The sequence below is a fragment of the Cynocephalus volans genome, chromosome 9, assembly GCF_027409185.1.
Source record: "Cynocephalus volans isolate mCynVol1 chromosome 9, mCynVol1.pri, whole genome shotgun sequence".
NCBI classification, from domain to species: domain Eukaryota; kingdom Metazoa; phylum Chordata; class Mammalia; order Dermoptera; family Cynocephalidae; genus Cynocephalus; species Cynocephalus volans.
This window is the reverse complement of record NC_084468.1, coordinates 1,045,775-1,073,620: the sequence shown is the minus strand read 5'-3', so window position 1 is coordinate 1,073,620 and position 27,846 is coordinate 1,045,775. Positions and strand designations below refer to the sequence as shown.

The 27,846-nt window shown below is 54.9% G+C and overlaps 2 protein-coding genes across 7 annotated transcripts in view; both read right to left on the bottom strand.

The window, feature by feature from the left end:
* The window catches only part of UVSSA (UV stimulated scaffold protein A), a 51,289-nt gene extending 50,622 nt beyond the window's left edge, over positions 1-667 (bottom strand). For both annotated transcript variants that reach the window (XM_063108777.1, XM_063108778.1), the window contains exon 1: positions 606-667. In XM_063108777.1, the coding sequence (XP_062964847.1) occupies positions 606-645 (40 nt within the window). In that variant the 5' untranslated portion in view covers positions 646-667. The remainder of the gene's footprint in view (positions 1-605) is intronic.
* Positions 668-1,651: 984 nt separating this feature from the next.
* Positions 1,652-27,846, bottom strand: part of MAEA (macrophage erythroblast attacher, E3 ubiquitin ligase) — a 49,959-nt gene continuing 23,764 nt past the window's right edge. For 2 of the 5 annotated variants that reach the window (XM_063108785.1, XM_063108789.1), the window contains exons 2-10: positions 23,680-23,862; positions 21,408-21,611; positions 15,699-15,821; positions 14,875-14,988; positions 11,657-11,733; positions 6,611-6,719; positions 4,458-4,591; positions 2,846-3,120; positions 1,652-2,575 (exon numbers count right to left, since the gene is read on the bottom strand). In XM_063108785.1, coding sequence (XP_062964855.1) covers positions 2,550-2,575; positions 2,846-3,120; positions 4,458-4,591; positions 6,611-6,719; positions 11,657-11,733; positions 14,875-14,988; positions 15,699-15,821; positions 21,408-21,611; positions 23,680-23,862 — 1,245 coding nt within the window. In that variant the 3' untranslated portion in view covers positions 1,652-2,549. The remainder of the gene's footprint in view (positions 2,576-2,845; positions 3,121-4,457; positions 4,592-6,610; positions 6,720-11,656; positions 11,734-14,874; positions 14,989-15,698; positions 15,822-21,407; positions 21,612-23,679; positions 23,863-27,846) is intronic. The other 3 variants (XM_063108786.1, XM_063108787.1, XM_063108788.1) reach the window with 3 other exon arrangements.

The following is a 27,846-nucleotide window of genomic DNA, read 5'->3' as shown; positions in this document are numbered from 1 at the left end:
CCGGAGTGCATGTCCAGCAAAAGCCACGTGACAGTACTCACAGCAGCTTTATCTGGAAACAGCCCAGGTGTAGAAGGGATAAACCACTGTGCTCAGTGCTCCAGGGGACCACGACACAGCCGTAAATAGACCGAACAAACTATTGCTATGGCGGGGGGAACTGCCAGGCGGAAAGCGGAGCTACGCGAGCCCTACTGTGTGACCGTTTCCATGAGGTTCGAGAACTGGCTGAGCTGCTCTCTGATAATTAATGATGAATGCCAGAATGCTGACTGGGAAAGGACCTGGGCGTGTCTCTGGGAAGCTGGAACACTGTGTGGTGATTACATGTGTGCATAATGTGGAAATTATGTGAACACTCAGGGTGTGTGCACTCCACTATGTTAGACTCCAACAAAAGAGGAAAGAAGGAGCAGGAGGCAAGGCCTGAGAAGACCCTGCTCACGACAGCCCACAGTGCTGCAGGGAGAGGCCATGCAGACAAGCCACCGCCTGCCCGAGCCCCGTGCTTGCTGGCAGCAGGTGGCTGTGCTAGTCCATTTCTGCTGCTCATAAAAGAATACCTGAATTGGGTGATTTATAAGAAAATGAAATGTATTGCTTACAGTTTCGGAGGCTGGGAAGTCCAAAGTCCAGGGAACACATCTGGTGGGGGTCTTCTTTGGTGGTGGCTTTACAGCAATGCAGGGGTCTCACACTGTAAGATGGTGGAAGCAGAGAGAAACTAACCTCCTCATTCACTCTCCTTTTAAAGCCCTCACAACCACACCCCTGACCACCATTATTAATCCATTCACTATGGTGTGGTGCTACAGTCCAATCTCCTCTTCATTTACCGTAATAGGATTTCCCACTCTCTTTACACTGTCACAGTGGGGACAAAGTTTTTGGGGGACATCAATCCACAGCAGTGGCCAACATGCAAGGTGCAAGTCACGGGAGACCCAAAGGTAGAGTACAGGGCAGCAACCTGGACCCAGGGAGCAGAGGTCAGCAGTGGGAACCACAGGTGTCTGCTTTAGCCAAGGCCTGAACGAATGTGTGTGAACATGTTGGGGCTCCAGTGGTGTCACGGATATGGAGTGGCCCAGGTTGACGGGCGGGAGGATGGCCACAGCAGAGCTGGGCAGCAGAGGAGAACGGGGGAGGGGAGAATGGTGCAGCCTGAGCCCACACTTGGAACAGAAAAGAGCCTGTAGGTCCCTGAAACCAGGGACCAAGTTGACAGGAGGTGGTCTCAAATCCCAGTCAGTCCTCCAGTTGGGCTGGGGCAAAACCCTAGCCTATGCCTCCTATCCCCCAGGAGGGCACTGGCTGGGCTAGCAGGAGCCAGGTGGGCCCTCAGGACTCGAAATACGGGTGCTGTCTTCTCTAGGGCAGCCCCCCTCGATGCTGTGGTGAGGGGAGGGCTGTGCAAGGCAAGCCAGGATGGCCTGTGCCTCCTGGCACCACCCACTCCTAGGGCCAACTGGGTTGGGATGGTCTCTAGCTGCATTCTGAGCCCCCCTGTGGTTGCAGCAACAGAAGTTGCACAAACCCAGGTCCATGTGGGTTAAGGCCCCTGCCCCATCTGCTGAGCAGACCAAGGAGAACAGGAGAACACAACCAAAGGGGGTTGGAAGCACACAGCAGCTTCTGCCTCACACAGAAATAAGAAACGGAAAACCATTTTATTAACATGTTTTACATTTACAGTTTATTAGCTAATCGACATCAACATGCAAAAATAAGCACTAAATACAAACCTCTACAATATGGTTCTGTGTAAGCTACGACGGTTCATTCGTCTTGAGAAGTCATCAGTACTTATTTCAACTGAACGATTAGTTTCTGTACGAATAGTATTTAGACTCTAAAGTTATGGAACCATCCAGCAAGGCATCTGCAGAAACTCAGTCCAGTGGATTTCCACGTAAATACATTCTCAAAGCAGGAAATAAGGTGGCACACGAAGACGTGATGTTGAACCTACGCACATACTGACAGTCCTGCGGGAACATGGTGCAGGTGGGCAGTCCTTAGAGCCAGCCCCTGTGGCTCTGCATCATGAGTCACTGTAGGCTAGTCCGGCGTCGCTGCCCCCTCTTCCAGGCCTGACACGAGATGGCCAACGACTGGCCTGTTCTCCAAGTCTCATTAGCAAAAGGGAGGAAACTGAGAAACACAGGAAATAGTTGATTCCTATTTTTGAAATGTTCTTAAGTTTCCCTCAATGTTAGGTCAGTCTTTAAAGAAAAGTTTTCTTTGAAAGGTGAGATAGTTGACTTATGTTACAAAATCCTAACAATCAAAACGTTGTTTTCAAGTACAAACTTATTAAATCTTATTTCTTCTCTTCCTAGGAGTATTTATCATTGCTCACTGATCTTTGGTCGCAAGAAACAGAAACTCCTGGCAGCTGGAGCTCAGGGGCAGGACGAGGGGTGGCCTCCATGCCACACAGTCCCTGACCCTGAGGTGTGTGCTGGTGACGTGGGGCCTACATGATGTACACTTTCTCGGCTTGTGAGAAGTGGAAGACTTCTTTGGTTCTTGGGCAAACAACTTTATCATCTTGACGAATAGAAAGCAGAGACTGAAAAAATAAGACCGGGAGTGCATTAAGATCAGCATATGTGATATAAATTAGAGTCACATTAAAAATTCATGCAACAAGGGCCGGCCCGTGGCTCACTTGGGAGAGTGTGGTGCTGACAACACCAAGTCAAAAGTTAAGATCCCCTTACTAGTCATCTTTTAAAAAAGAAAAATTCATGCAACAAACCGTAAGGGAATAAAAGCCATCTGATTTTGCAAAGCTACATCCTGAAGGTATACCCGTCAAAGGCATCCTGGGGTTGCCCACCTGTCGTTCCCGCCCCCTTGCCCACTTTCAAATGACAGCCGAGAGCTGTGCACACGGCCCGCGCTCCCGGGCCCCTCACGTTGTAGCCGTAGACGTAGCCGTTGGGCAGCATCATGGGCGGGTTGTTCTCGTTCATCACGTCACCGGAGATCTTGCAGACCAGGCGGGAGTTGGCACAGTGGGCCATGGGCAGGGGCTGCGCCAGCTTGTTCAGGGAGCGGCTGCACACGGGGCAGTCAGGGCTCTTGGAGCTGCCGTCCTCCTTGTAGCACTGTCTGTGCTTCGGGTTAAGGAAGGGGTCGGGGCTGCCCGGGGCAGCGAGGGTGAGGCACCGCTAATTGCAGGTGCTCACTGCTCTGAGCTCAGGGCACCTTCCCAGCCACTTGAGCACCGCACAGAGAGCAACACCAGGGCCACCTTTCAAAGCGAGGAAAATGCTGTGTTCAACAGGAAAGCAGCCTCACTGAGGCCAGAGCACCTCCCACCCCCAGGACCTTCTGCACCAGGACCACAGGGACCACGCTGGCTCAGTCGTCCTAACCCCACACCCTCTAAGGCAAGACAGGCAAGAGCCGCAAGACAGGCAAGAGCCACGAGACCAGGGACATTCTCGGAACCTCACAGAAGGCAGTGAGCAAACACACGAGAAAGGCCTTACTCTCCAGTGTTTAGCAGAGACAGTGAGAATGAGGGGCTTGAGCCTCATTTCAAAGCCCAGCTCAGCCAGGTACCAGCAGTGGTCCCAGGTAATGCCACACGAGTGAGTGAGTCACACATGTGGGGCTGGAGTCGGTCATACACAGGACAGGGTCCTGTCACACACAGGACGGAGTCAGTCACAGAACACTCACAAGGGACACAGTGAGGTCCCTCTGTCACATGAGGGACAGAGTGAGGTCACAGGAGGAACTGAGTCCTCCTCAACAGGAGCTAAGTCCTGTCACATGCAGGGCCTGCCCAGGCATCCTGCATCAGGTGACGGTGCCGTGGAAGACAACTACGAGGTGATCAGCCCAGGGTCTGCTGGGGAGAAACCAATGGTCAGTTGTGGAAGGACCAGGCCTCACACTCAAAAGGGTTCTGCCAAATCCAGCCAAAGAGGGACCCACGAGTGGTTGGGGTCAGAGTGTCTCAGCTTTCTCTGGAGAGAGGAGGCTGCCTCCCTGCACAGGCATGACCAGGGTTTTCTGAGTAAATTTGAGAAGAAAAGAAAAGATACTTGGCTGGGACAGGAAGGGTTCAGACCAATTAAAGAGTCCTAGAGGACTCTTGGGAATCAGATGAGAAAACTGTTCTGAATGGTTAACATCTCAGCCACGAGACGCCATGTGAGCGTTCGCTTTTAAATCAGCACGAGGTGTACGTAGCAGCGTCTAAGATGCAGTGATCCAGGATCCCACGATGGGTTCAGGGCTTCTCTCAACAACCTCTACCTCAGACCTTCTCAACTCGTCGCCAGCACACTGCACGGGGAACTCAGGTCTTCCCACAGGGGACGCAGTGTCTGTCTTCATGACAGAGGACGGGGTGGTAGGTTCAAGGTGAGTCTGTTAACATGCAACCAAAGACATGAACCCCTGACTAGACAGGACTGAGCACGTGGGAAGGATACGGTGTCTTTATTGCTGAGAGGCCGGCCTGCAGGGTGAGGGTGAACACAGAGTTGTTTCCCAGCTGGTGCAGTCTGTAGTTGTCATACCGGAACTGCTGGATCAGCATTCGCCACCGGGCCGGGTCCAGCAGGTCCTGCAAGAGACAGGGCAGAGGGTGCTGGGGACTCTGTCACCTGCTGAAGCTCAGCACAAAGTGCAGCTCCCCGGAACCTTGGTTTGAATACATGCAGGACCATCCATGGCTTAACTTTCTGGAACATTCACCTGCTTGTGAACCGATGAGAATGATCCAGCATGTGTGGATCCTGTGCCCTCGTGACAAAAAAAGGGTTGCTAGGTGGGAGGGACAGCTCATCACAGAGTGAGCTTAGGAGCATTAAGAGTTAGAGGGAGAAGTCTGACCTCAGAGAGCAATTCATGAAATGGCACACAGTAATGCCACCTCAGCCTAAAGCATCCCAGACCAGAAAATTAAGGCTGGTTGATGTCTGTCCTTTAAAAACTCAGGTTTAGACTCAGAGAGAGAGAACTCACGCGAGAACGACCAAGCACACACAAGAAAGAGAAAACCCAGAAAGTGCCCTTAGGCTCCAGCCAGCACGGATGCTGCCACGGTGGGGCGGGGGCATTCCTCAAGCTCCTCTGACAGTCTTAGTTACAGTAAACATCACACAACTCCAGCACTTATAAAAATTTATTGTTATTGCTTTATCAAAGCAGAGTCTGCAACAGGATTAAACCAACAGTCCAGAATGCTCTCACAGAAAAGGACAGCTCCTGGCAACCTTCCATGCCCCAGGGTCTGTGGCCCCTGCCTTTCTGTGGTCTCACGTGGCCCACATGCATGGCTGTGACTTCCTGCCACAAGACAAGGGTTTGTTCCCTGTGTCCGGCGACTGTGAAACTCAGGAGTACTAGGTCCTTGCTCTTCTGCACGGCGCCCTGCTCTTGGTTCTGAGAAACTCCACTGCCCCAACCCTCTGAGGTCCCCGTACCCTAAATTGCCCATTTCCCCTGAGCCGAGGTTTCCCTGTGGATCTTGGGGAGCTTGGTCTTTCTCCTCCACGTTGCCAAATCCCTCTGACTGCCGTTCACGGTCAGGACCACGTGGTGGGCTGTGCTTGACTCCAAGAGTAAGCCTGGGCCCCTGCCTGTCACCGTGGTGTTTGTTCCTGCCACCGTGAGTCCCGCCAGGAAGAGAGAGACATATCCACGCCCATCCTAAGCCGAGGCCTCAGCCCCAAGGTGGGTCAGCCTTTCTTGCATTTTTAACAAAATCTTCTCCAGAGCAGGTAAGAGAAACAAAAGACACTGACTTAAAATCTGAGAAGTCTAGACTCAATACCTGAAGATCTCTGTCACCTGATAATTTTTGTCATAAGATGTCCCAAACACCTCAGGACCACCCACAGAGACCAGCTTCAAGGCCCACAAAACAAACTCTGTAAACTCCAGGGCAAAGAACTGTACTTTTTCCTTTTCTGGGGGATGACACAGAGGCAGTGGGTGAGCACCGGGTGAGTACCGGCCCCATGACGGCCACACCAAGCAGGGGCCAGGGGCAGTGCGCTGGACTCTGGTTAGCAACAGTGTATGGCCATGACCTCACACCCACCCACCCACAAAGTGAAAGCAAGCGGGGGCCCTCAGCAGGAGTAGCTGAGCACAGAAGGCCTGCCAGTGACCCTGAGGCAGCAAAGGGAAAGACCAGGACACGCGGGAAAAGATGCCCGAAACAGGAGTAGGAAAGGAAGTGAACCACCACCACGCCTGCAGGACTGCAGAGGCAGAGGCTCCAGCACTCACAGACGAAACACATGGTGGCAGCAGGAGGAAGGCAGAAGAGCGCCTGGCTCAACTTCTGACTAAGGACCGCAGAAAGACAGAAAATGAAGGGGCGATGGGAAAGGAAGCCGAGCGTCCAGGCTGACACTCCCTGAACCTTTCTGATCCGACTTTCTTAGGAGAACGAGACTGAAGCTGGAAAAGGCAGCCCAGCGTGGGCACGTGGCTGGGGCACCCCAGCCAGCCTCCCTGTGTGGCAGTGGCTGCAGACAGGGCCTACGAGTTGGTGGACACACCCTGTGCACCCTCCCCATAGGGACACCTCGGCCCCAAGGACCGGAGTGGGACGGCGGGGCTAGCACGGTACCTTGTATGGGGAGATGTGCGTGTCTGGTGGGAAGGCCAGCATGCCCATGACCTGGCGGACTTCATCCAGCTGGCTGCCCTCAGCCTGGCTGAAGTGCTTTCTCGCATGCCTGAAAAACATTTTGGCACATTCAGGTTTGTGTTTTCATCTGTTGGAACCTGAGTTGACAGTCTTTATGGCAGAATCTAGGCACAAAGTGAATCCCGACCTGAGTAGACCCGATGGGCAGGGTCTGCGGCGGTCCGAGATGGCAGGACGACAACTTACCAGGGGCTGGGAAAGCAGAGTCCTCGGGCGGCCCCTCCTCACAGGGACAGGCACACACCTATATGGAATCCCCCACAGAAAACACCTGAGCCTCCAAAATGACTCTGGTCTAAAGCGAGCCCCAGTCCCAGAGACGACTGCCCCTGGATGCACACTCCCATGGCCCCAGGGACCGAGAGCTGGTCCTACCTTCTCGACTACAACCCCTCCCTGTTCTGCAGTGACTCCCCAGCCCAGCCTCCCAGGGAACAACAGCCTCACTTGGGTCCACAGGTCGAACTCCACGGCTGGCCCGGCCCAGCCCTCTGAGCCCTGAGTGTGCAAGCAAACAACATGAGTGGCCACCGCCTGGCCTGACCAGAGCCTGACCCCAGCTTGGATGAGACTGACGTGGAGCACGGCAGCTCCCTGCGAGCTGCCCAGTGGGCACCTGCTCGTGCGCCCCACACACCGGCCTCCTTCCCAAGAGCTTGCTCTGGGCCAAGGGCTGCCATCCTTCTGGCTATCCTGAGAAAGAACCTGCCCTCACTCACACCCTTGGTCCACAGTCCTGTCCTGAGCCCCGTCCCCCTGGACAGGTCCCTCTGTCCCAGGAACCTGATGCAGCGGTGCCACGTGGCCCTGAGCCCCATACCCAAGTCGGCCCTGAGCTGTGTTAAAAACACGGCGTAAGCCAAGAAAAGTGGGGCCTGGGAGGTGCCAGATACTCATGGCCGTCTTGGGGGAACACAGTGTCTTGACAGAGCCTGGAACTGGCGTGGGAGGTGGCCAGCAGGGAGGGGACAAGATAGGTGGCTAGGCTCAGGATGCAGCCAAACTTGAGTCCCCATGGCTGTCCACCTGATGGGACGAGCTGCGAGAGGGGCTGGCAAGGGGATGCCTTCGAGCTGTGCGCAGGTGGGCGGATGTGAGTCTGGGTCCAGGAGCAGGTCCCCACTGGACATCCTAATTCCCTCTTTCGAGACTGCACCAACCGTTCTGCTATTCACCTTCGCTCATGAAGAAGCTTCTTCCCAGCACAAACCATGTCCTTTGTGTCCTTCCCCCCCTGTTTTCATCCCTCAGAAAGTACAGAGAATGTGGCCCGCCCAACCAGAGTTTCCATCATCTGGCCACCTCACCCCTCCTAACCCTGGTGGAGAGGGATAATTTAGTCCCTTTGGTTACATCTGTTCAGCATCTATGAATTCACCGAACTGAGTAACCTGATTTGCGTTTCTTACCTCACAAACAAAAGTTCGAAGTAAAAAACCATACACCTTGCTAAGATGAAGCTGTGCGTCCACATACACTAGCTCTCTGACCTGCAAATCCTGATGCCAAGTAACAAACAAAAGCATGGATGTGGTGATGATGCTACGTGGACCCTACAGTAAGAATTGCAGCAGCAACGCTGGGAGATCTGCAGCCCAGATGTCCACGCAGGCAGCACCTGGTGCGGGTACCATGAGGGCAGTGAAATGAGCACGACACAGCCGGTATGAGACACACACAGTCACATCAACTTTTTCTTCAAAATCATAAACGTATGAAGCAAAGACACCCAGAAGACTAAATACTAACCAGCGCCAGGCCAGGCTGAGGTGGGGCATCAGCCAACACAACACAGCTCCACCCTGATGCTGAAGCTACTCGCGTGCAGGCCCTGTCCCAGGCACCTTTACTAAAGGTGCTCATTTACTAAAAGTTAAAAATGTTGGGCCGGCCCACGGCTCACTCAGGAGAGTGTGGTGCTGATAACACCAAGGCCACGGGTTCGGATCCCACATAGGGATGGCCGGTTCGCTCACTGGGTGAGCGTGGTGCTGACAACACCAAGCCAAGGGTTGAGATTCCCTTACCGGTCATCTTTAAAAAAAAAAAAAATGTTAAAAATGTTAAAAATCAATCACAAGCAGCTCATAGTTTCATGTTTGTAGGCCCAGAAGTGCCCGAGGCAGGGGGCACTGCAGCCCTAGCCAGCGAAGGATGTCCTCTGCCCGGTCCACACACTCAGGTACGGCCAGATAGCAGGACCCCTCCCCACCAATGCCCCAGGGCAGTCCTAGAAGAGCGACATGGACCCCATGCTCTGGTGACCATACAGGCTGTGAGTTTAGTGCTAGACACACTGGAAGCTTCTGCATGTTGGGACAGGGCCCCTCCCTGCTGTCCCCAGCAGGACAGCATTTACATGTGGATCTGGCAAACGCTAGCCTATATTTGGTACCAGGCACGAGGGCCCACTTGGACCCCTAGAAACTTGCGGCCCCTCATCCTACCCCAGGTCCTGTCCACGCCCTGCCTGTGGCACCCAGCCTGGGCACGTGCCTTGCTCCTGCCTCCCTCCAGCCCACAGAGGCTCCTGCCGCATCTCAGCCCAAGGCCTCGCTTTGTTCCTCTCCCACTGAGGTCTTGTTTCAGCCCCCAACACAAGGTTGCAGACTTGGCTCTGACCTCATCTCTTCTAGGATGCCCACCTGACTGCCTGCGTCTGGCCTAGTGCCCCGCCAAGCCCAGGCGCTGTGCAGAGCCTCTGTGGCCAGGTTCTGTTTGTCCGCAGCTCGAGTTTGTCTGCCACAGGTAGAAATAGCTTTATCAGTCTTCTTACATTTGCTCGTGGTAAGAACATTCAGAAAATAAAAACACTATCTATTTCTTACACTGGAATAGAGTAGATTTTCTTGCTACAGAAAATTCACATTGTGCCAGAAAGTTCCGATCACCTGCCACAGAATGTTGTATTTCTACATCTTTGGTGCACTGTGTCGACCTTCAGTGGAGAAGTCTTCGTCCACAAAGACGCACTCTTGCTTCAGCTACTCCTGCACATCCTGACTGTCCCAGGCATCTACAGAGGAGACTCCCAGGCCACAGCCAGAGCTCCCCGCACACAGAGTGGATGCTCACAGACACCTGGACCCTAGCTCACCTGACTCTCACTACACCTAGTCCCTGAGGTCCCACACCTGAAGCAGGGCCTCCTGACCAAGCTGACACCTGGAGACCACCTGTGATGTGACCCCAGCAGCACGTGCCACACCTGCCCAGGCTGGGGGTTGCATTCTACTGCAACACATGGCTGCGCCAGAGAGAAAGATCAAGCGCACCCCTGCCCTGAGGTCCACCTCGGAGTGGACCCACCTGCACCCCCACTACAGATGGAGCCACAGAGGGTGCAGCTCTGGGCTCTGCCCCCAACCATCACACAGCGGAGGCATCAGGAACTCCCCACCCGACCCCTGCCTGCCTGTCCCCGAGGAGTCCCCAGTGGAGGCCCCGCTGTCACAAGAGCCTCACGTGGGCAAGTAGTTACCCTGATGAAGAGGAGGAAGGATGCCCGACAAGAGTGGCTGCAGCGGGTGGGGGAGGGGGGTGTCTGCAGTGTTTTGTTTTCAGATTCCTGGGCTGATCTGGGGGTCAAGGCCCTCAGGAGACGGAAGCTCACGTGAGGGAAGCAGGGCTAGGCCATGCTGGGCAGATGACATCCTGTAGGTTAAGTGCCCAGGACATCACAGCAGACACGGGAGGGGTGCCAGCAGGAGCCCTGCCCCCACAGATGGTGCAGGCGCCGTGCCCCACTCAGTCAGGCCATGTGTGGGGACCCCCATTCTGTCCTCTTCAGGGAAGCCCTCCACCCCTCTGTGCCTCCAGAGCTCTTCTGAGTCACTGACCGCCGAGGGGCATCCTGCTGACGGTGGGTGCTGTGGGGCTGCCTGTAACACGGCTCTCCCCTCACCCTCTGGGGCTCAGCATCTTGTATTAAGATTCCTGGTTACTGCCGTGCAGCACCCTTCCTGGGAAGACCCACAGCTGTCCACCCGGCCCACTTCAGGTGGACAAGGGACCCCTGCCAAGGCGTCGGCCATCACAGACAGGGCACCACGGGGCCACACCACCTCTGCCGGCACGTTCCTGCTGCACACATGCCTGGGCAGGACCTGCCTGTCAGCTCAGCGCACGCTGCACAGGGCCCCTCAGATGTGTTGATTGACAGTCCAAGGAACAGTTCATCGCACCACTGGCCCCACTGGGGTCCCTCTGCCCACAGCGCCAAGCTTCCTGCCCACAGAGTGTGAGGTTTAATGGGCAGGAACTAAGCAAGGCCAGACAGAGAAGACCCCACACTCGGAGCCACGGCTGCCACACCGCCTCCACCCCAGACGTGGCATGAACTGATAAACCCCACCCAGGCGGGCGTGGGGAGGGCTCTGGCACACTGCCGGCCGATGGCGGCCAGTTTGGGAGAACAAGTGGGAGATCAATACACAGCCTCCCTCATTTTGTGGACACCACACACTCAAACAAGGCTGAGCGGGAGCCCCCACCAGGCCGTGCCAGGCTGAGGCCACACGGGCAGCAGCAACCACATGGGTACAGGGTGGTTCCCTGTACCCCACCCTGGCGCTGCCCCAACAGACCAAGAAAACCCAGATGTGCCTGCGCAGAAAGCCCCAGATGCTCCACGTGTGGTCAGTGTTCTCCCAGATGACCATGACGGGAATTCCCCAAACTAAGGACACTTGAAGCTACCTGAGGACCACCTACACCAGGGACACTCCCGAGCTTTGGGAGCTGACAGCACTTTCCCAAGTGAAAAGGTGAGCGCTGGAGCCCAGTGTCCACGTGTCTCACATGGATGGTCGTGACGCCCACCTGTCGCCACACCTGGTTGGGGGAGCATCCTCCTGGACTGCGAACAGTGAGAGAAGCAGGGCCAGTCAGAAAGGAGGACCCACCAGATGCCACGGTCCAGCAGCTGCCCTCCCAGGAAACCACATGAACATCGCAACGTCCTACCTCACGGCGTCCAGTCTCTTGTTCTGCCGGATGAGTTCAATGAACTCCTGAATCCTTAGGCTGAACTCCAAGCAGCTCTGAGGGTAAAGACAAGACGAGGGCTTAGCGCGTATGTGAACCAAGACACACCACCACAGAGCCAGGCTCCGGGCGTCCAGACGTCCATGTCAGCGGCAGACCCCACCACCAGAGTTCAGAGCCCCGAGCCCCTCAGGCGGGCACCGGGAAGGCAGGGCTGAGGCCAGAACTGTCGTTTCAATCTGCAACCAACACTTTCTAGTGTGACCAACTTGGTTCCAAGTCTGAGTCTGGCCTCTCCTCAGATGGACACTGAGGATGACCCTAGGAGCTTGGGGATGCCAGAAGGGCAGAGTGGGGGCACAGCCACCAGGTAGCTAACAGAGGCTGCAGAGGCATCTCCAGTCCATGGGACGCACAGGGCAGCGCACGTGGCTATGTGAAGGAAAGCCCAGCCCCCACGAGGACAAAGGGGCTCTCTGGGCACTATCCTACCATCACCAAAGTCCCCAGAGCACGTGAGCACTCAGCTTCCTTCACCTACAGGCATTTCCTCCTGCCTCACCCGCTGGGCCTCAGAACCAGAGTGGCACTGTCAGTCTGTCCCACACGTGTGACCTGGCTGCTGCCTGTGCCAGGGGCTATTCTGGGAGAACTTGGGCAAGTGCTGCTCTGACGCACTGATGGCCAGTGGGAGGAGACAGTGACCAGCACGTGGGTGCTGGGTGCGCTAGAAGTGGCTCCCTGAGGAGCATGAGGCAGAGGAGGGAGTGCAGCAGGTGAGGACCGAGTCTCGCTGTGCAGGGAACCCCAGAACAAAGACTGACGGGGAGTCGGGCAGATGCCCAGGAGGAATGTTCCCGGCTGAAGCACAAGCCAGTGCAAAGGCCTTGGGGCAGGGGGTGCTTGGCGCAAGAGGCACTTGGCTTGAGGGTGCCGAGGCTCCCCCCGTAAGTGGAAGGCTGAGATCGGCTGGGATCAGGTGGAGACAGTGGAGGGGGTGGCTCCTGTAAAGGGCAGAGGCCCCAGGATTTGCTGAGGCTGTGAGAGAGGCATGGGGCTGGAGATGTCAAGGGAGGGCGGTCCATGTGGGGGGTTTAGGGGGGTGCAGGGGTGGCTTAGGGTGAAGGCCTGGCAGGCCTGAGTCTGGCAGTGCATCTAAAAGGTCTGCACGTGATCCTGAGAGAAGGCCATGGAACGCACCCCCACGGGTGCAGTCCGTGTGGAAGCCCAAAGACTGACTTTGAAATCTTAGCAATACGTCAACGGAATCACTTGTGGCAGGGGGTGGGGGCCAGCAGGCAAAATCAAATTTCATAATTTAAGGTGAAAAGCTAGGTTATTTCACAAACCTAAGTTTTTTGTTGTTGCTTTTGATTTGGTTTTTTGGCAGCTGGCCAGTACAGGGATCTGACGCTGGGCCTTGGTGTTATCAGCTCCACTCTAACCAACGGAGCTGACTGGACAGCCCCAAAAGTAGGAATTTAAAGTTCAGGATCTTCAACAGTTTCAGAACATGTGCTCACTCTCCACCAGGAGGAGGACACGGGAGTGGGTGAAGCGAGAGGCGAGTCTGGGGCTCCCCCTCATTCATAGGCCAGGCTCCCGAGTACTCAGATCACAAGACAGCGTGGGCAGAACTCCCACAACCCTGAACAGCTAAAACTTAAACTGGAAGTCTATCGACAACACGCACTTCCCATTCAGCCTCCACTGCATGTGTGCTGGTGTTCTGAAGGACCCTCTCAACCCGCCCCTGGGAGAGCACCTGTCCCCACCGTGCTGCCTGCCAGCCCCGCTCCGCTGAGCCCCTGCAATGGCAGCTCTGAACAGGGAGGGACGATGGCCCAGGCCCCCGGGAGCTGGCAAGGGCGCCAGAGAGCCACTCACCTGCCAGGACACAACCCCGACATGAACACACAACAGGGGCTCGGAGTGGGAGCCTGCATGGGGCTTCCCCTGCTCCTCACCCCGCCTGTGCTCTCAGCCCAGCCCTCTGCACCAGGAGGCGAGGAAACAGGCTGCAGGCAGAACGGGAAGGCCTGCTCCACGTTGGGCGGGCTTGCTACAAACCGGCGAAGGGAACAAGGTCGCTGCAGACTCCGCGGGAGGGACACGGCCCAGCTCCACCACGAGCAAACCCAGGCCAGCAGGAGCCAAGGGGAGGCCCACAGAGGCCCCAGCGTCAGTGGGTGCCCCCTGCCTCCTGGGCACCCAATGACCACTGCTACTACAGTCAGTGCGCACCAGCGGGCTCTGCAGGAAGCAGTGTTTTGGGTAAACTCTAGGTTACTACTTTACAAAATGGACATTTTAAAACTTTTTATTATTTACAACAGCTCTTTACTCTAGTAGGTTAACTTTCAAATAGCCCACTAATAGGTGTGTGCGTACAAGTACTGAATACCAGGTATTCAGGTTTGATGCCAAAATACCACAGATATAAATAGGCACACAACATGAGGAATATCGTCTACACTGTGCACACTCTACAACAGGCTCGGAGCTTCCACCTTTGTGACCCTATGTGACTTTCCTACACACACGCACCATGCAAATAGCTGCTTCAATGGTCCTTCAGGGTCTACAGACCCGAGTCAATTCAGTGGATACAAACTTGGCACCTCATGACTTAGAAAGTTACTTTCCAAATACATGATTCTTGGGTCTCAAAGTTTCTTTTCCCATGTAGATTCTCATGACTCATCTGAGGGGCCCTGTGAGTGCACAGGGCGGCTCCTCCCTGGCCTCCCGCCCGTGTTCATGCACAAATACGTACACAGACCACACAGACATCTGTGCGCCTAGCTGTGTTCAGCTAACATCATGATGGCATGTTCTCAGGCCATCGGGTGGTCTTCAAGACAAGTTTTCAGACAGCTGTTCACGCTCCCTTCAATCCTGACTTCTTTAAACACTGAAGCAACCCTCATCTGTTGAACAGGCTCAGCACTCCGCGTCTCGCAGACCCCGCCTGCCCCACAGGAGCTTCAGACCTCGGCTGTGGTCAGCCTTGTGAGACACCCCAGCAGCGCTGGCTGGCAGGTAATTAGGGCTTGCAGAAACAACCAGTCAAGATGGGGGGCCTGTTTTCCCTGAGCTCACACTAATCAGCCTGCGGGCAGAGTTCCCATGAGGCGCGTCCCGGCTCTCTGGGAGGGGGTGGGGATGGAGCTGTGGGGGTGCCGGGAGTTACATACCAATTCTGGCTTTCCTTTTAGGGTTTCCATACCAAGATCCTCACTCTCTTTAGGGGAGCCACTGGCCGCTCTACTCTTTCGTCCCGTCTTCGCTTCGTGTTCGTTTTGGCGGCCCTGAGCGGCAGAGAGTGTCACTCTCGGCTGGTGATTACGTGCACCCGACAAGCTCGGGGTGGGATTAAAGAAGCGCTCAGTTTAGAAAACAGAAAACAAACAGTTTCCTAACAGAGGCAGGGTCGGTTAATGGATGTTAAGACATTTCTGCAAGCCCTAGGGTGGAAGATTTCTTTTAGCAAGCAAGTTTGAATTCTGCAGTTTACATTGAGGGTCTATTTTCTAAGCCACTTGTGGTCTCTAGAAAAGTGTGTATTCAATGAGAATATCACAGCCCAGAGCTCTGCAGCCTTTGCGCATCTATGACGGAGCATGGGGAGCCACAGAGCAGCCCCACAGGGAGCAGGACCCACTGTCTTGGCTCCAAGCCCAGCAGCCGCTAACATGCTGCATGCACCGCCGGCCTGCCACACCTGGCTCTGGTCCTTGCTGTCAGAAGGGCTGTCCTAACCCTAACGCAGGAGGTACACTTTTCAGTGTTTTTACCTGAAAGCAGACCACCACCACCAAAAGACCCCCAAACCCACACCAAACCCAACAGCTCCCACCTTCCGAACCCAAAGCAAATGACCGGGAACCAAAGGACGAGGCATGCTGGTTCCTGGGCAGGATACATACATAGCCTTGGCCCCGCCCCACCAGGGAGCCCTGCCACCAACAGGACCCCCGCCCCTCCAGGGAGCCCTGCCACCAAGAGGACTCCCGCACACCTTCATCTTCCGGAGCCGGGACTTATTGTCGTGGCACCAGGCCAGGCAGGTAGCCGTCTCATGCCTCTCCAGGGACTCCTCCACTTCTTTGGCCGTCAGGAACATCTCGATATTCACCAGGTCCTTAGAGGAAGGCAGCAGCTCCTGGTTAGAATGCTCTCTGGCTCAGGAACCCCTTTCCCCATGCCCGGCCACAGTGGGGGAGCCTTGGTCCCCACCCCTCTCCACTCCAACATCCAGGGGACTGGGGGCTCCCACCTCCACCCACAATGTGCAGCCCCCCCAGCACATCCCACAGCCCCTCCCTGGAAGGCCAGCCCCCCCCCAGCACATCCCACAGCCCCTCCCTGGAAGGCCAGCCCCCCCCAGCACATCCCACAGCCCCTCCCTGGAAGGCCAGCACCCCCCCAGCACAGCCCCTCCCTGGAAGGCCAGCCCCCCCCAGCACATCCCACAGCCCCTCCCTGGAAGGCCAGCCCCCACCAGCACATCCCACAGCCCCTCCCTGGAAGGCCAGCCCCCCCCAGCACATCCCACAGCCCCTCCCTGGAAGGCCAGCCCCCACCAGCACATCCCACAGCCCCTCCTTGGATAGCTATCCCCCAGCATATGGTACACCTCAAATTAGAGCATTTCATCCTCCATAGCCTGAGGCCCTGCAGCCCAGGAGAGGGACAGCACGGCTCCCTACTGGAGTCAGGTGACCCTGAGACCCAGACCCCTGTGCTGCAGGAAGGATAAGTGCAGGACAGGCAGCTCAGGAGCTCGCTGCACAGGACAGAGCACAGCTGGACGAGCTGTGCCAGGTCACAAGAGGGGTTCTCTACTTGCTCCAGGCAGAAAGGCTCAGGGGAGCTCCCGAAACTGATGGGGGCAGCTCCACCCTGGGGGCCGCGCTTGCAGTGAGAGGAGCAGCATGCCTGGGCAGGGTTAGCAGCAAGCACAGGTGAGAGCCGTGAGCCTAACCAGAACTCTTGCGCCCCTGGGGGCAGAGGCTCATCCCCCATTTAAAGCCTTCACAAGGAGATCTGGAAACTCACACTCTCGCCTTTTTTTCTTTTTAAACCTAATATTTTGGAAAGCGGGGGGGGGGGGGGCTTTCCTCTCTTTTTTCTCCAATGCCAGTGTGCTCTGGGAAGTCAGGCTCATGACAGCCTGTCTGCTGAGCTCTGGAGGGTCACACAGGCCCGGCCAAAGGCCCAGGCAGGACCGGCGAGAACAACCACTGCAGTCACCGTAACTGACACCAGCAGCCCTGCCTGGACGGCGTGAGAGGCAGGGAAGCTATTTGAAGGAAACAAACCCCCAAAGGTACATTTCTCTTCCACCTGGAATGGACTCGAGCGAAAACACTTAAATAAAAAATCAGTTTCCCAGTTAATGAGGAGAACACCCAACAAAGTCTTGAGTGAACCTCATGCATGCAGCGGCTGCAGCCAGGATCTGTGGGTGCCATACACCGGCCCTGGGGCACCGCGAGTGCAGAACCAGTCAGCGCTCGTCCACAGCATCACAACCCAAGGTTTGTCATGGCATGGCCGACCTACCAGGACCAGGGAGCAGCGCAAAGCTGCCGCCACCTCCAGGAATCACAGCTGGGAGAGAACACAGAGCCTGTCTGGTGAGCGCAGTGTATGGCATGCATTTTAAGTGAAAGTCACCACATAAAGGTCAGCCTCCTGTTTCTCTTACTTCAAAGTAAACGGAAATGGAAAAATACATACTAAACAAGCATGTCATGGCTGACATTGAGCGTAAGAAACAAAGATGAGGTAGACCACAGGCTCAGTACTGCAGCTCTGCGAGTGGCCGAGCACAGGCTGGGCGCTTGGCACCCAGCTGCGAAACCCAGTGGTCACAGGGAATTAACTCACGGTTGGCCTCTCCAGAACATGGACCTGACCTGCCCTGTGCCTTGCAGTCACCGTGAGGATAGCAGTGAGTGCTCAGGCTGGCCCAGTGCAAGCGCAGCCCTATCCCAGGTCCTCAGCAATAATGATCACTGGGCACCCTCCAGGCACTGCATGGGAGACACCCAGACCTTCCCCAGGAGCCACGGTGTACAAGGGACTGAGGGCAGCGCCCAGCCTCACATGGCCCCGGACCCCACTGCCCAGGGTCCCCCACTGCCCAGGGTAAGGCCAGCAGGTTACCACTCGGCTCCCAAAGCCCCACATCCTGGCCACCAGGTGTGGGGTTGAGGGCAGGGAATGGGGAACACAGCCGGCTGGAGTGTTGGGGGAAACAAGGTCAGACACAAGCTCCACCCTCATACAGATGGACCCCAGGGCTGTGCCAGGTGGGCCCGGGACACCTGTCAGAGACAGGGCAGGCAGGAACCAGCTCAGCCATCAGAGCCCGTGGCCTGAACAAGTGCCAAGCTCAGGATCAGGAAGGCCCCAGCCCTGCTCCAGCACATCGAGCCCTGGAATCTGGGCGTGTTCCTCATCCTCCTGCCTTGGTATGGCATGTCCCCTCACCCCATTCTCCACGGTTCAGCGAGCCTGGACAAGCAAGTGTACAAGTGCCACTGACACCACAACTACACACAGAACCGCCACCATGCCTCAGTTTCGCCAGATTAAATGAGGAAAGAACAGTACCTTGCCTCACCCGTTTCTTTTCTTGTACCATTTCTTTGAAATTTTCTCCCCCATTTTCTTACTTTTTTTTCTGGAGCCCCTTCCTATCTGGCAAATGTTGGGGCCCCCACAAAGTGCTGAGTCCTGTCTTCTCCCCCGTTTTCCACTTTTGTTCTTCAGTTTTGCTCTAAATTCCAAGAGGTGGCTCCTGGTCTCTCTCCTGCCCACAGATCACGTTCCAGCCAGGTATGCAGCCTGCACAGCCTCAATGTCTGGATTTTTCTCCCTCCTGCTGATGGCTGAGCAAGACCACGTGCTGTCTGGCGACGGAAATCAGAGGACATCCATGAATCCTGGTTGTGCAAGTCACAGCACAGATGTTAAACCAGCTGCAGGCGAGCCAATGTGGACAACGCAAACCAAGGTGGAAACTCATCCAGGAGAAGGCAGGCATCTGCCTCGCACTACTTCCATGCGGGGCAGTGGGGACGCACAACGTTGCCATGACCGCGAGATGTTCTCCGCCGCGGCTGCCGGGACTCACAGCCCAGGTTCTCTTCAAGGCACCTTATCCTTGACGGCAGCACTTCCCATTCTGTCCAAGACCCTGCCCCCTCACCACCCCCAGCCAGGGCATGAGAACAGCCTCCTGTGCTTGTCAGACCTCCAAGTCTCGTGCACAGGTGTGAACCTAGAGGTCCCACATGGAAACTCCTTGGTGCCCCCTTCACAGATGTCCAGGGTCTGACCAGTGCAGCTATGCTGGCAATGGCCTGGCAGCTCCCAACTGGTCACAATAATGACCTCCTAGGTGCCCCTGGTCCCCTGTGGTCTGTTCTTTACAGAGCCTTTTAAAGCAATTCCTTGGCTCAACCCTCCCAGGCCCATCTCAGTAGAGGGAACCTCCAGGCCTCACAAACCACAGGCTCCACCCATGCTGACCCTTCCCCCAGAACACAGCAGCTCCAGACCCTTCCTGGGACAGACATGATTGAGACCCCCTCCCCCACCTCTTCAAGTCTGGCCTCGGGTCTCATCCTGATAAGGCCTACCCTAACTGACCTTCTTAAAATTGCCAGCCGCTCCCCATGCCCAGATCCCGTCCTACATATCCCTGTGGAGCACACTTCCTTGTGTCTATCAGGACACCTTCAGTCTTACTTCACAGCCCTCCCCCACAGAACACAGGCCCCTGGGCTTCCCCAGCCACTGTAAGGCGAGCTCAGCTATGGCCCTGTAGGGCCAGGCGAGCACAGCCGAGTGTTTGGGGGAGGAGAGCCGCGGTACTTGTGAACACGTGAGCAGCGGCCCCAGACAGGCACACAGGAAGAGAAGGAAGCCTGTCAGTTGGGGAGAGCTAGGCTGGGAAGGAGCGGGTGGGACAGCACGAGGGACCAGTAGCACCAGCTGCGATACGGTGGCCACACTGTCCATCACAGGAGCTTGGGCCCATGGCAGAGACGCTCCTGCAAGAGAAGACCCGAGACACCAGAGGCCAGACCACGCCGTGCAGCAGCCAGGAGCACCCGCCCTGTCACTGGCTGAGGACCCAGGCACTGCGCCTTCTGACTCGCCAACACACTTGTAAATGGGATGCCACACCCTACGGGGCAGCAGTGAGGTGTGGAGCCCCCCTCACAGGACACGTGGCTCGCCTGTTCACCTCCTGTCACCAGATGCAAATGAGCTGCTGCTGCCCTCCCTCCTGGCAGGCGGGACAGACACGGACACAGGAAGCAAGGCTCAGCGCGGCAGGCCAGGAGGGTCACCAGTGGGCACTCTGCCTGGGGCAGCTTCTGGAGGCTGCTTGAGAGGCCTGAATGGAGCAGGATGCAGGCGCCCAGCCTAGGAGTCACAGCAAGCGTGTGCTCAGAAGTAGTGGCAGGCCATGGGCCCGAACAGCTGAGGCCACTGAGGCCGAGGTGCAGTGTCCAGCTCATCTCCCTCCGAGGCCAGTCTAAGGCTGAGTAACAGTGGGGCGGAGAGGAGCCAAGCATGGGAGCCAGCAGTGGGGGAAGGCTCCTGTGTGGCTGGGCTGTGGCAAGGCCCGTGAGGTGGATGTGGTGGGGGCAGGAGCAGAGCCAGGGCAGTGGTAGATCTGTAGACACCCGAAAGGGGCGCAAGTGCAGTGGGAGGGCACTCATGGCCTCAGGCCTAGGCCATGTGAGGCCACTGCCGAGGCGGGAGGGGCAGTCTACTGCTGGAGTTCACAGTTGCAGGGACTGAGGCCTGTCACAACCCAGATGGGAGCCACACATGAGTGGGTGGGATTTAAGCTGTGAATAGGGATAGGATCACTGGGTTGGACACAAGGGGGAGGCCGCAATGGGCCGGGAAGCTGGCTGAGGAGGTGAGGGAGCAGCAGGGGCCGAGCGCAGGGCGGGGTGTTGGGGAGGTCACAGAGCGGGACGCAGGAGTATGAAGGCACACTCTCACAGAGGTTTTGCCACGAGAGGTTTTCAAATGCCATCGTTTTCATTAACGTGGGACACTGACGTCACCTTAAATGGAGATGGGTGAGACCATGCACCTGGAGAAGGGATCTGACCCTGGGGCACACACTCTGGTCTGGGAGGCTCTGACCACCATGGGCCCCCACAACAGTGGGTGACTGCCCAGCAGCAGAGGGCCTCCCCAGCTAAGCTGGCACCAGGTGCAGACGGACCCCTAAAGACCCGCTGAGGGAGCTGAGAAACAGCTGGGCAGGCCAGCCGCTCCACCGGGCTGAGCAGCTTCTAGGCATGCAGGTGCACCAAAGCAGGGCATCAGGTGATTCTGCAGCTAGAGCACCGGCACCACCAAAAACAGCCTCATGCAAACGTTCCCTACTCTAGATACAGCTGAAGCTCTCTCAACTGTGGAATGAGGACAGAACACCCTGCACATACAGCGTGAGAAAGGCGGGCATCAGGGAGATGCGCCCCCTCCACGCTCTTCCTAACCAGAGCATGTTTAAACTACTGCAGGCAGGTGAGATCCTGAGTTCAAAAGCTACCATCCGAGATGCACATTTACACAAGGGCAAGGGCCTCGCACTGGCTGGTGGGGGAAGCCACTAGACGCCAGGCAGAGGATGAGCGCACTCGAGGACCTGTGCAGGGAGGGAGCACATGCCCAGGCTGCCCACCTCGATGCCGCTCTGCCGTGCCAACTTCACGGCCGTGCTGTAGTAGCCACAGCGCAGCAGGTGCTCAGCCATCATGCGGTCCATGCGCTTCCTCTTCCACGTGCTGGCTGCTGCTGGCTGGTCGCTGCTGTGCTCCTTGAGGTGCTCAATCCTGCGCTTGCACAGCTTGGCGCTCTCGTCCTCAGCCTGGATGGACTCGACCGCCTGAGCCACACGGAACAGAGACACGTTCAGCAGGGGGACACGCATCCGCAGCCCAAACCTATGAAAAATTAAGCTGCCACTATACCAAATGCTCATGAAAAGAAGAGCAAGGAAAAATAAAAGGAAAGACGGGGATGTCACCAGGATTGTATGACAGAAATAAAAGGAGCTCTCTGCATGTCCGCTAGTTTGTGCCTCACCTAGTAATTACTAACAGGTGTGCTAAAATCTACTGCTGTGTGGATCTGTTTTATTTCCAGTTATGTTATTTTTTGCTTTATACATTCTGAAGCTGTGTTGCTAGATGCATGCAATTTTAAATTTGTTATACCTTCCTCATTAATTAAGCCATTTATCATTACAAAATAACTTCCTAAAATCTTTTATAATACTTTTTTCCTTAGAGTCAATTTTGTTCAAAATTAATATAGCTAGAGAGAAGTGCCGGAGACAGCACCAGCTGCATGTGGTTGCCAAGCACTTGAAGGGTGGCTGAGGGACTGAAGTCTTCATCTTATTTAACATAAATGTTAACAGCCACACGTGGCTAGTGGCTAGTGGCTAGTGGCTAGGCATGAGCTGATGCAGAGCAAGGAAGGGTTCTTTCAGCACTTCCACTACTTTGGGCTCCCAACTGTCGAGAAGGCAGCTGTCAGGCTATCTGTTGTTCCTTTGGAAGGGGCCTTTTCCCCTAGCTGCTTTTAAGATTTTTGTCTTCTTCAGTTTCACCATGTGAAAATCCTATGTAGGCTTGTTTTAATTTACTCTGTTTAGCATTATGAACTGGTGACTTTCATCAGTCCTGAAAACGTCCTGGTTGTTCTCCCTATACTGTCTCTGCCCCTACCCCCCAAATCCACCCAACGCAGTCCTTCTGGACTCTGGTTAAACACATCAGAAGCTTCTGCTCTACTCTCTGTGTCTGTTGCCCTCTTACATACTTCCTTCTGTTTATCTCTGTTTCATTCTAGATGTTTTCTTCAGACCCACCTTCCAGTTCACTAACTCTTTCTTTAGCTTTGTCTAATTATTAACTATTAAATTGTTATAAGAAAACATTCAGATTTTCATTTTGGTTATGTTTTTCATTTCTGGAAGTTTTATTTGATTCCTTGTAAACTCTAAGTCACTTTTTACATTTTGTTCCCTATAGGTTTTCAAGCTTCTTTTTTTATTCTTTACACACAGTTCAGTGTGGAACCTGGCTGTTCCCACATGTGCAGTCTGTGCGGGGCTCTGTCTTTCCTGTGGGTCTTTCATCCGTCAAGGTGTCTTCTGCACCTGGCTATCTTTGTGCTGGATGTTGTACTTGCTCAGATTGAAGGTTTACTCTCCATGACAGAATCTGCACTTACTCTGCCTGGAACCTGAAGGCAGCACCAGCAGGGACACCACACACTAAGTGAAGGATCAGGGTCTCTGCACCACCGCATATTCTGAACCTTCTGGAGCACCCCTGCCTTGGGCTGTGGGTTCCCAGTTTATCCCCAGTAGGTCTCCACTTTCTCTGGCTCCTTTCCCAGGTCACTGGTCACATCTGTACAGCTGGGTAGCTGCAGCCCCACTGCTTTTTCACCTCTTACCCTGCCCTCTAATTCTAGACTGGTGATTCTTTTCTGCCTCATAAGCTCTTCGATATGTTCAGTAAGATGTTTTAAAATATCTTATCCCACTTTTTGGGTTGTTTTCAGTGAGCAAATTAGTCCAAATACCCTAGTACACTAGTCCCAGTAACAAGAAACCCCACATGCCATTTTCTAAAAATAAAAAATCAATCTGCTATCCATCCTGGCATTCTACTATCTGGGCATGGAACACTCCTGGAGCCAAGACAGTGCAACCCCTACAGGACAGGAGACTGGCCTGCAGCCTGATGGCGGTCAAGAGCACAGGCGGCGTGACACTGGCCAGCAGCGCACCTCCCCGTTCTCGCCACAAGTTTGCTTCCCTGTCTCAGCACCTCTTGATCAGTCATGGCCCTGCTCCCACAGAAGACAGCTCATTTTCAAGACACACTGGGTGCTCATCCTTCCCGGCTGAGGAAGAACAGCCCAAGCGCAGCACCAACCTTCCTCTTGAGGACACTGAGCTTCTCCACCACGCCGTCCAGGAGACTGACCACAGAGTCCACGGCAGGGCAGCTGCTCAAGGTCTTCTCCAGCTCGGCCACCACCATGGTGACGTGGCTCGTCTCACGGTCGATGTTTTTCTGAGCAGCTCGAAAGCGTTTATTCAGTGTCTCATATGGCACCTAGGGAAGAAAAAGACGGCTCAGGACCACGTGGTTGGGGTGTGGGTACCTCCAGCCCTGCACTCAGGACACACCTGGCCTCCTTCATGGCACTTTCAGAGGCAGAACTCAGCTTTTAGTTCTCTCAAAATACATCTACTCCAAAGCTGGACCTCGGCCCACAACAGCCTTGGCAAACAGAGGGACGACGAGAATGACTAATCACAAATGTGTGTTGTCCTAAATCTACACATAATTCTCTCTGAAAATTTTTTAAGTGCATGCTCCCAAAATAATCCCAGAGTTCTTCTAGAATAACAGACAGCTGAGGAGCCGACAGAAAAGGAGACAGTACTGGGTAAAACATGGGACTGCCTGGACGGGTGGGGGCAGGTGGGCACAGCAGCAGAGCTGACGCAGAAGGTCCAGCAGGGGTCAAGGACGACAGACGGAGGCTCTGTGGCCATGAGGTAGGTGGAGGGAAGCCACAAGCATGCGTGTGAAGTTACGAGTGCTTTTCACCTCTAAATGAAACTCTTCCACGACACAATGCTTATTTTACCGCAATTATAAAAATAACCTAATCCCTACAGAAAATCTATAAAATAAGAACTATGTAAAGAGCTGTAAAGTTGCTGTTATCTTCCTGCCCTTCTAGAGGGAAACGCTGGTGACATCCTTCCCTCCCATCTCCTGGGCTCCGTGATCTTGACACATCCCTGCCAGGCTGGGCCTCTAACGCTGCATCCTTGTCTGAGTCGGGGCCTCCTGTCATTACATGTGCTCATGAGGTCTATCCCACTGAGTGCTGCTGGCCCTGACTTTGCTGTTGTAACAGCACCCACAAGAGCCCTTCATCCTCAGCCGTACCCAGCAATGGAGAACAGAGCCTCAAGGGACAATGCCAACTCCACCGACACTGGGCAGGCACCGACTGATGTGTCTGGCGGCCATCTTGCGCCAGCCCCATGCTCAGGAGTGAGGCCGCAGGAAGGAGGCCTGGACCTGGCTTGGAGCCTGGGCTCCCCAGGAACAGGAGCAGTCCTGAGAGCGGGACACTCAGCTGGTGGCAAGGCCAGCATCGTCTCTTGGCTGCCACTCCCAGCTCAACCTCCCCTGGCCCAGCCACCCTCCACCCACACATCCCCTGGGGCCAATGTGGACCCACCGTGGGTGGCAGTATGCAGTGCCTACACATTCCTGTCCACACCTTGGGTCTGGGCAAGTTCACACGGGGAGTCTGTCTGCTGAGCAGGGACTCAGGCTCACTGGTGACCAAACGAGTCTCAAAGTGCTGAAGAGGTGGCGGGACGCCACCAACCACAACACGCGTAATAAGCCAGCAACTCTGCAGGAAGCAGGAGACAAGCCTGGTAAGGTGCCACACACAGGCCCCCCAGACAGGGCCCCACAGCAGCCTGGAAGTAGCAGGCACGTCCCTGAGGCTCTGTGATGGGGGCAGGCTGCCCGGAGCTGTGTGGCTGCCTGCGTGGTCAGTGGGACCTCCATCAGCCCACACTGCGGGCCTCCAAGGTGCTGTCTCCTGAGGATTCAGTACTTCTTGTAAAAAAAATAAAAGGGGAAGGGGCCTTTTGTTCCTCTTCCTGTATCCAGTGGCTGAGGAAGTCACCACAGGCAGCATGTCAGCATGGTGCCTAGCACGCAGAAGGTTCTTGATAAACATCTGATGAATAAATAAAAGTAGGAAAGCACAGATACAACAGGACCCTGGGGCGAGGCTCCTCTGGCCTCCCGGAAGCCCCTGCCCTGCAACAGCACCTGGTGCCTTGCCCTGGTGCGACCCTCCCGCACGATTCCACCCAGGTGTGTCCTGCCACAAGACTGAATTTCTAGGGGATGTGAAGTACGTCTCATCTCAACTCTAACCATGGGTGGTCTAGCACTAACAACACAGGACAGTCTCTGCAGTCAGACAAAGCAATGCAGTCCCCTCAAAATGGACTCTGTGCAGCACCAACAGTTCTAATGGTCACAAGCAAAGGCTGCTTGGACGTCCCTCAGTTGCTCTGCAGGTCTATGCTTTCCACTATACTCACATGGGCCAGACAGTGGAGCCCTGGCAGGAGGCGGGCTGCGGAAGGGAACTCCTGTCCCACATGTCCAAGGGAGATAGAATCCTGCCCAGAGGCTTCATTGTGCCAAGTGCACCACGTTACGGAGGTGGGGGTCCCTGGGGGAAGCAGGGTGCAGGACACACAGACCTAAACATGAGCACCTGTGGAACCGCTGGAAGGAGCCATAAGGAGCCCCCGGAGGAAGGGCTCAAGATGGGCGAAGGGCACTTGCTCCCAGCTGTACACGCCCCCTCCAGATTCTGACGTTGCTAATCCAAGTGCAGGTGGCAATCTCATCACGGTGAAAGAGCGAGAGCTCTAGTTCCAGGGACAACAGGGGCCACATTGCTGGCTCTGCCCTGACACATTCAGTGCAGGCTTCCCTGAAAGCTCCCAGCACACAGCACCACAAACACCACTGGGTGCCATCAGGTGCTCCGTGCTGGGAAGACAAAACCAGGAAAAAGACCATGTGGGAGCAGAGGAAATCAGGAGGAAAGGCCAGACCAGCCGTACTCTCTTGTCCCACCATGGTGTCCCAGCATCTCTGGAGACCCCAGGTCCCCCTGAGGCCCAAAACAGGGCCTTGCAAACCATCCATGGGGAGGACAGTTGACTGTGCTTCCCGTGTGACCTGGACTGACATTTTCATTAAACACAGTAAAACTGAATTACTAAAAAAATGTACTGAAACAAATCCCAAGGGACACAGTAAACAAAAGCTCCAAAGTTTTATCAGATTCAGATATTAAAATTATGTCAGTAGAGACTTCCGGATAAGATGGTGGAATAGACGGTCCCTAGCGTCACTCTCTCCCACAAATCAACCGATTTAAACTATAAAAACATAACATCAAGTGCATATGGAACGGGGAGATGTCCAGTGGGGGAGGCAGAAGCTCCACAGAGACCACATGCCCTGCGGTGCCTCAGCACATCCCAGCAGCCCGGGCCAGAGTGCACGGAACAGGGAGAAGTCCAGCACGGGAGGTGGAAGCTCAGCAGAGACCACACAACCTGCAGTACTGCCCTGTGATCCAGCAGCCCGGCAAAGTCCAAGCTGACCAGAGAGGTGGCTCCCTGGAGAGGCCCAAGCCCCGAGGCAATCACACACGCAAGGCACTAGCAGCCAACTGAGCAGTCACTGAGGTAGCCATACCAAATTGGCAACCACAGCAACATCTTAGTCAGTCAATAGTGTCAAACCTGTGGACTGTGAAACCCCCTGCCACAATGAATAAACATCAAAAAAAAGATACCAGAAATACGAAAAATCAAGAAAGTACACCACCAAAGGATAATAACTTTCAAGCTCTAGATCTTAAAGAGCAAGAAGCCCTTGAAATGACTGACAAGGAATTTCGAGGGATAATTCTAAGGAAACTGAATGAGATACAAGAAAACTCAGCTAGACAGCATGATGAAACGAGGAAAAGTATACAGGACCTGAAAGAGGAAATGTACAAGGAAATCAATGCCCTGAAAAAAAATGTGGCAGAACTTGCTGAACTGAAGAAGTTATTCAGCAAAATAAAAAACACAACGGAGAGTTTAACCAGCAGGCTTGCGGAAGTTGAAGAGAGAACCTCTGAACTTGAAGATGGGCTGTTTGAAATAACACAAGCAGACAAAAAAAGAAAAAAGAATCAAAGGCATTGAAGAAAATCTGAGAGAGATATCAGACAACCTTAAGCGCTCAAATATCCGAGTCATGGGTATTCCAGAAGGGGAGGAAAATGGAGATTGCATTGAAAACATATTCAACAAAATAGTGGCAGAAAACTTCCCAGGTATAGGAAAAATCACAGATCTTCAGATCCAGGAAGCTCAACGATCTACAAACGTATTCAACCCAAAAAGGTCTTCTCCAAGACATGTTATAGTCAAATTGGCAAAACTCAAAGACAGAGAGAACCTTAAAAGCTGCAAG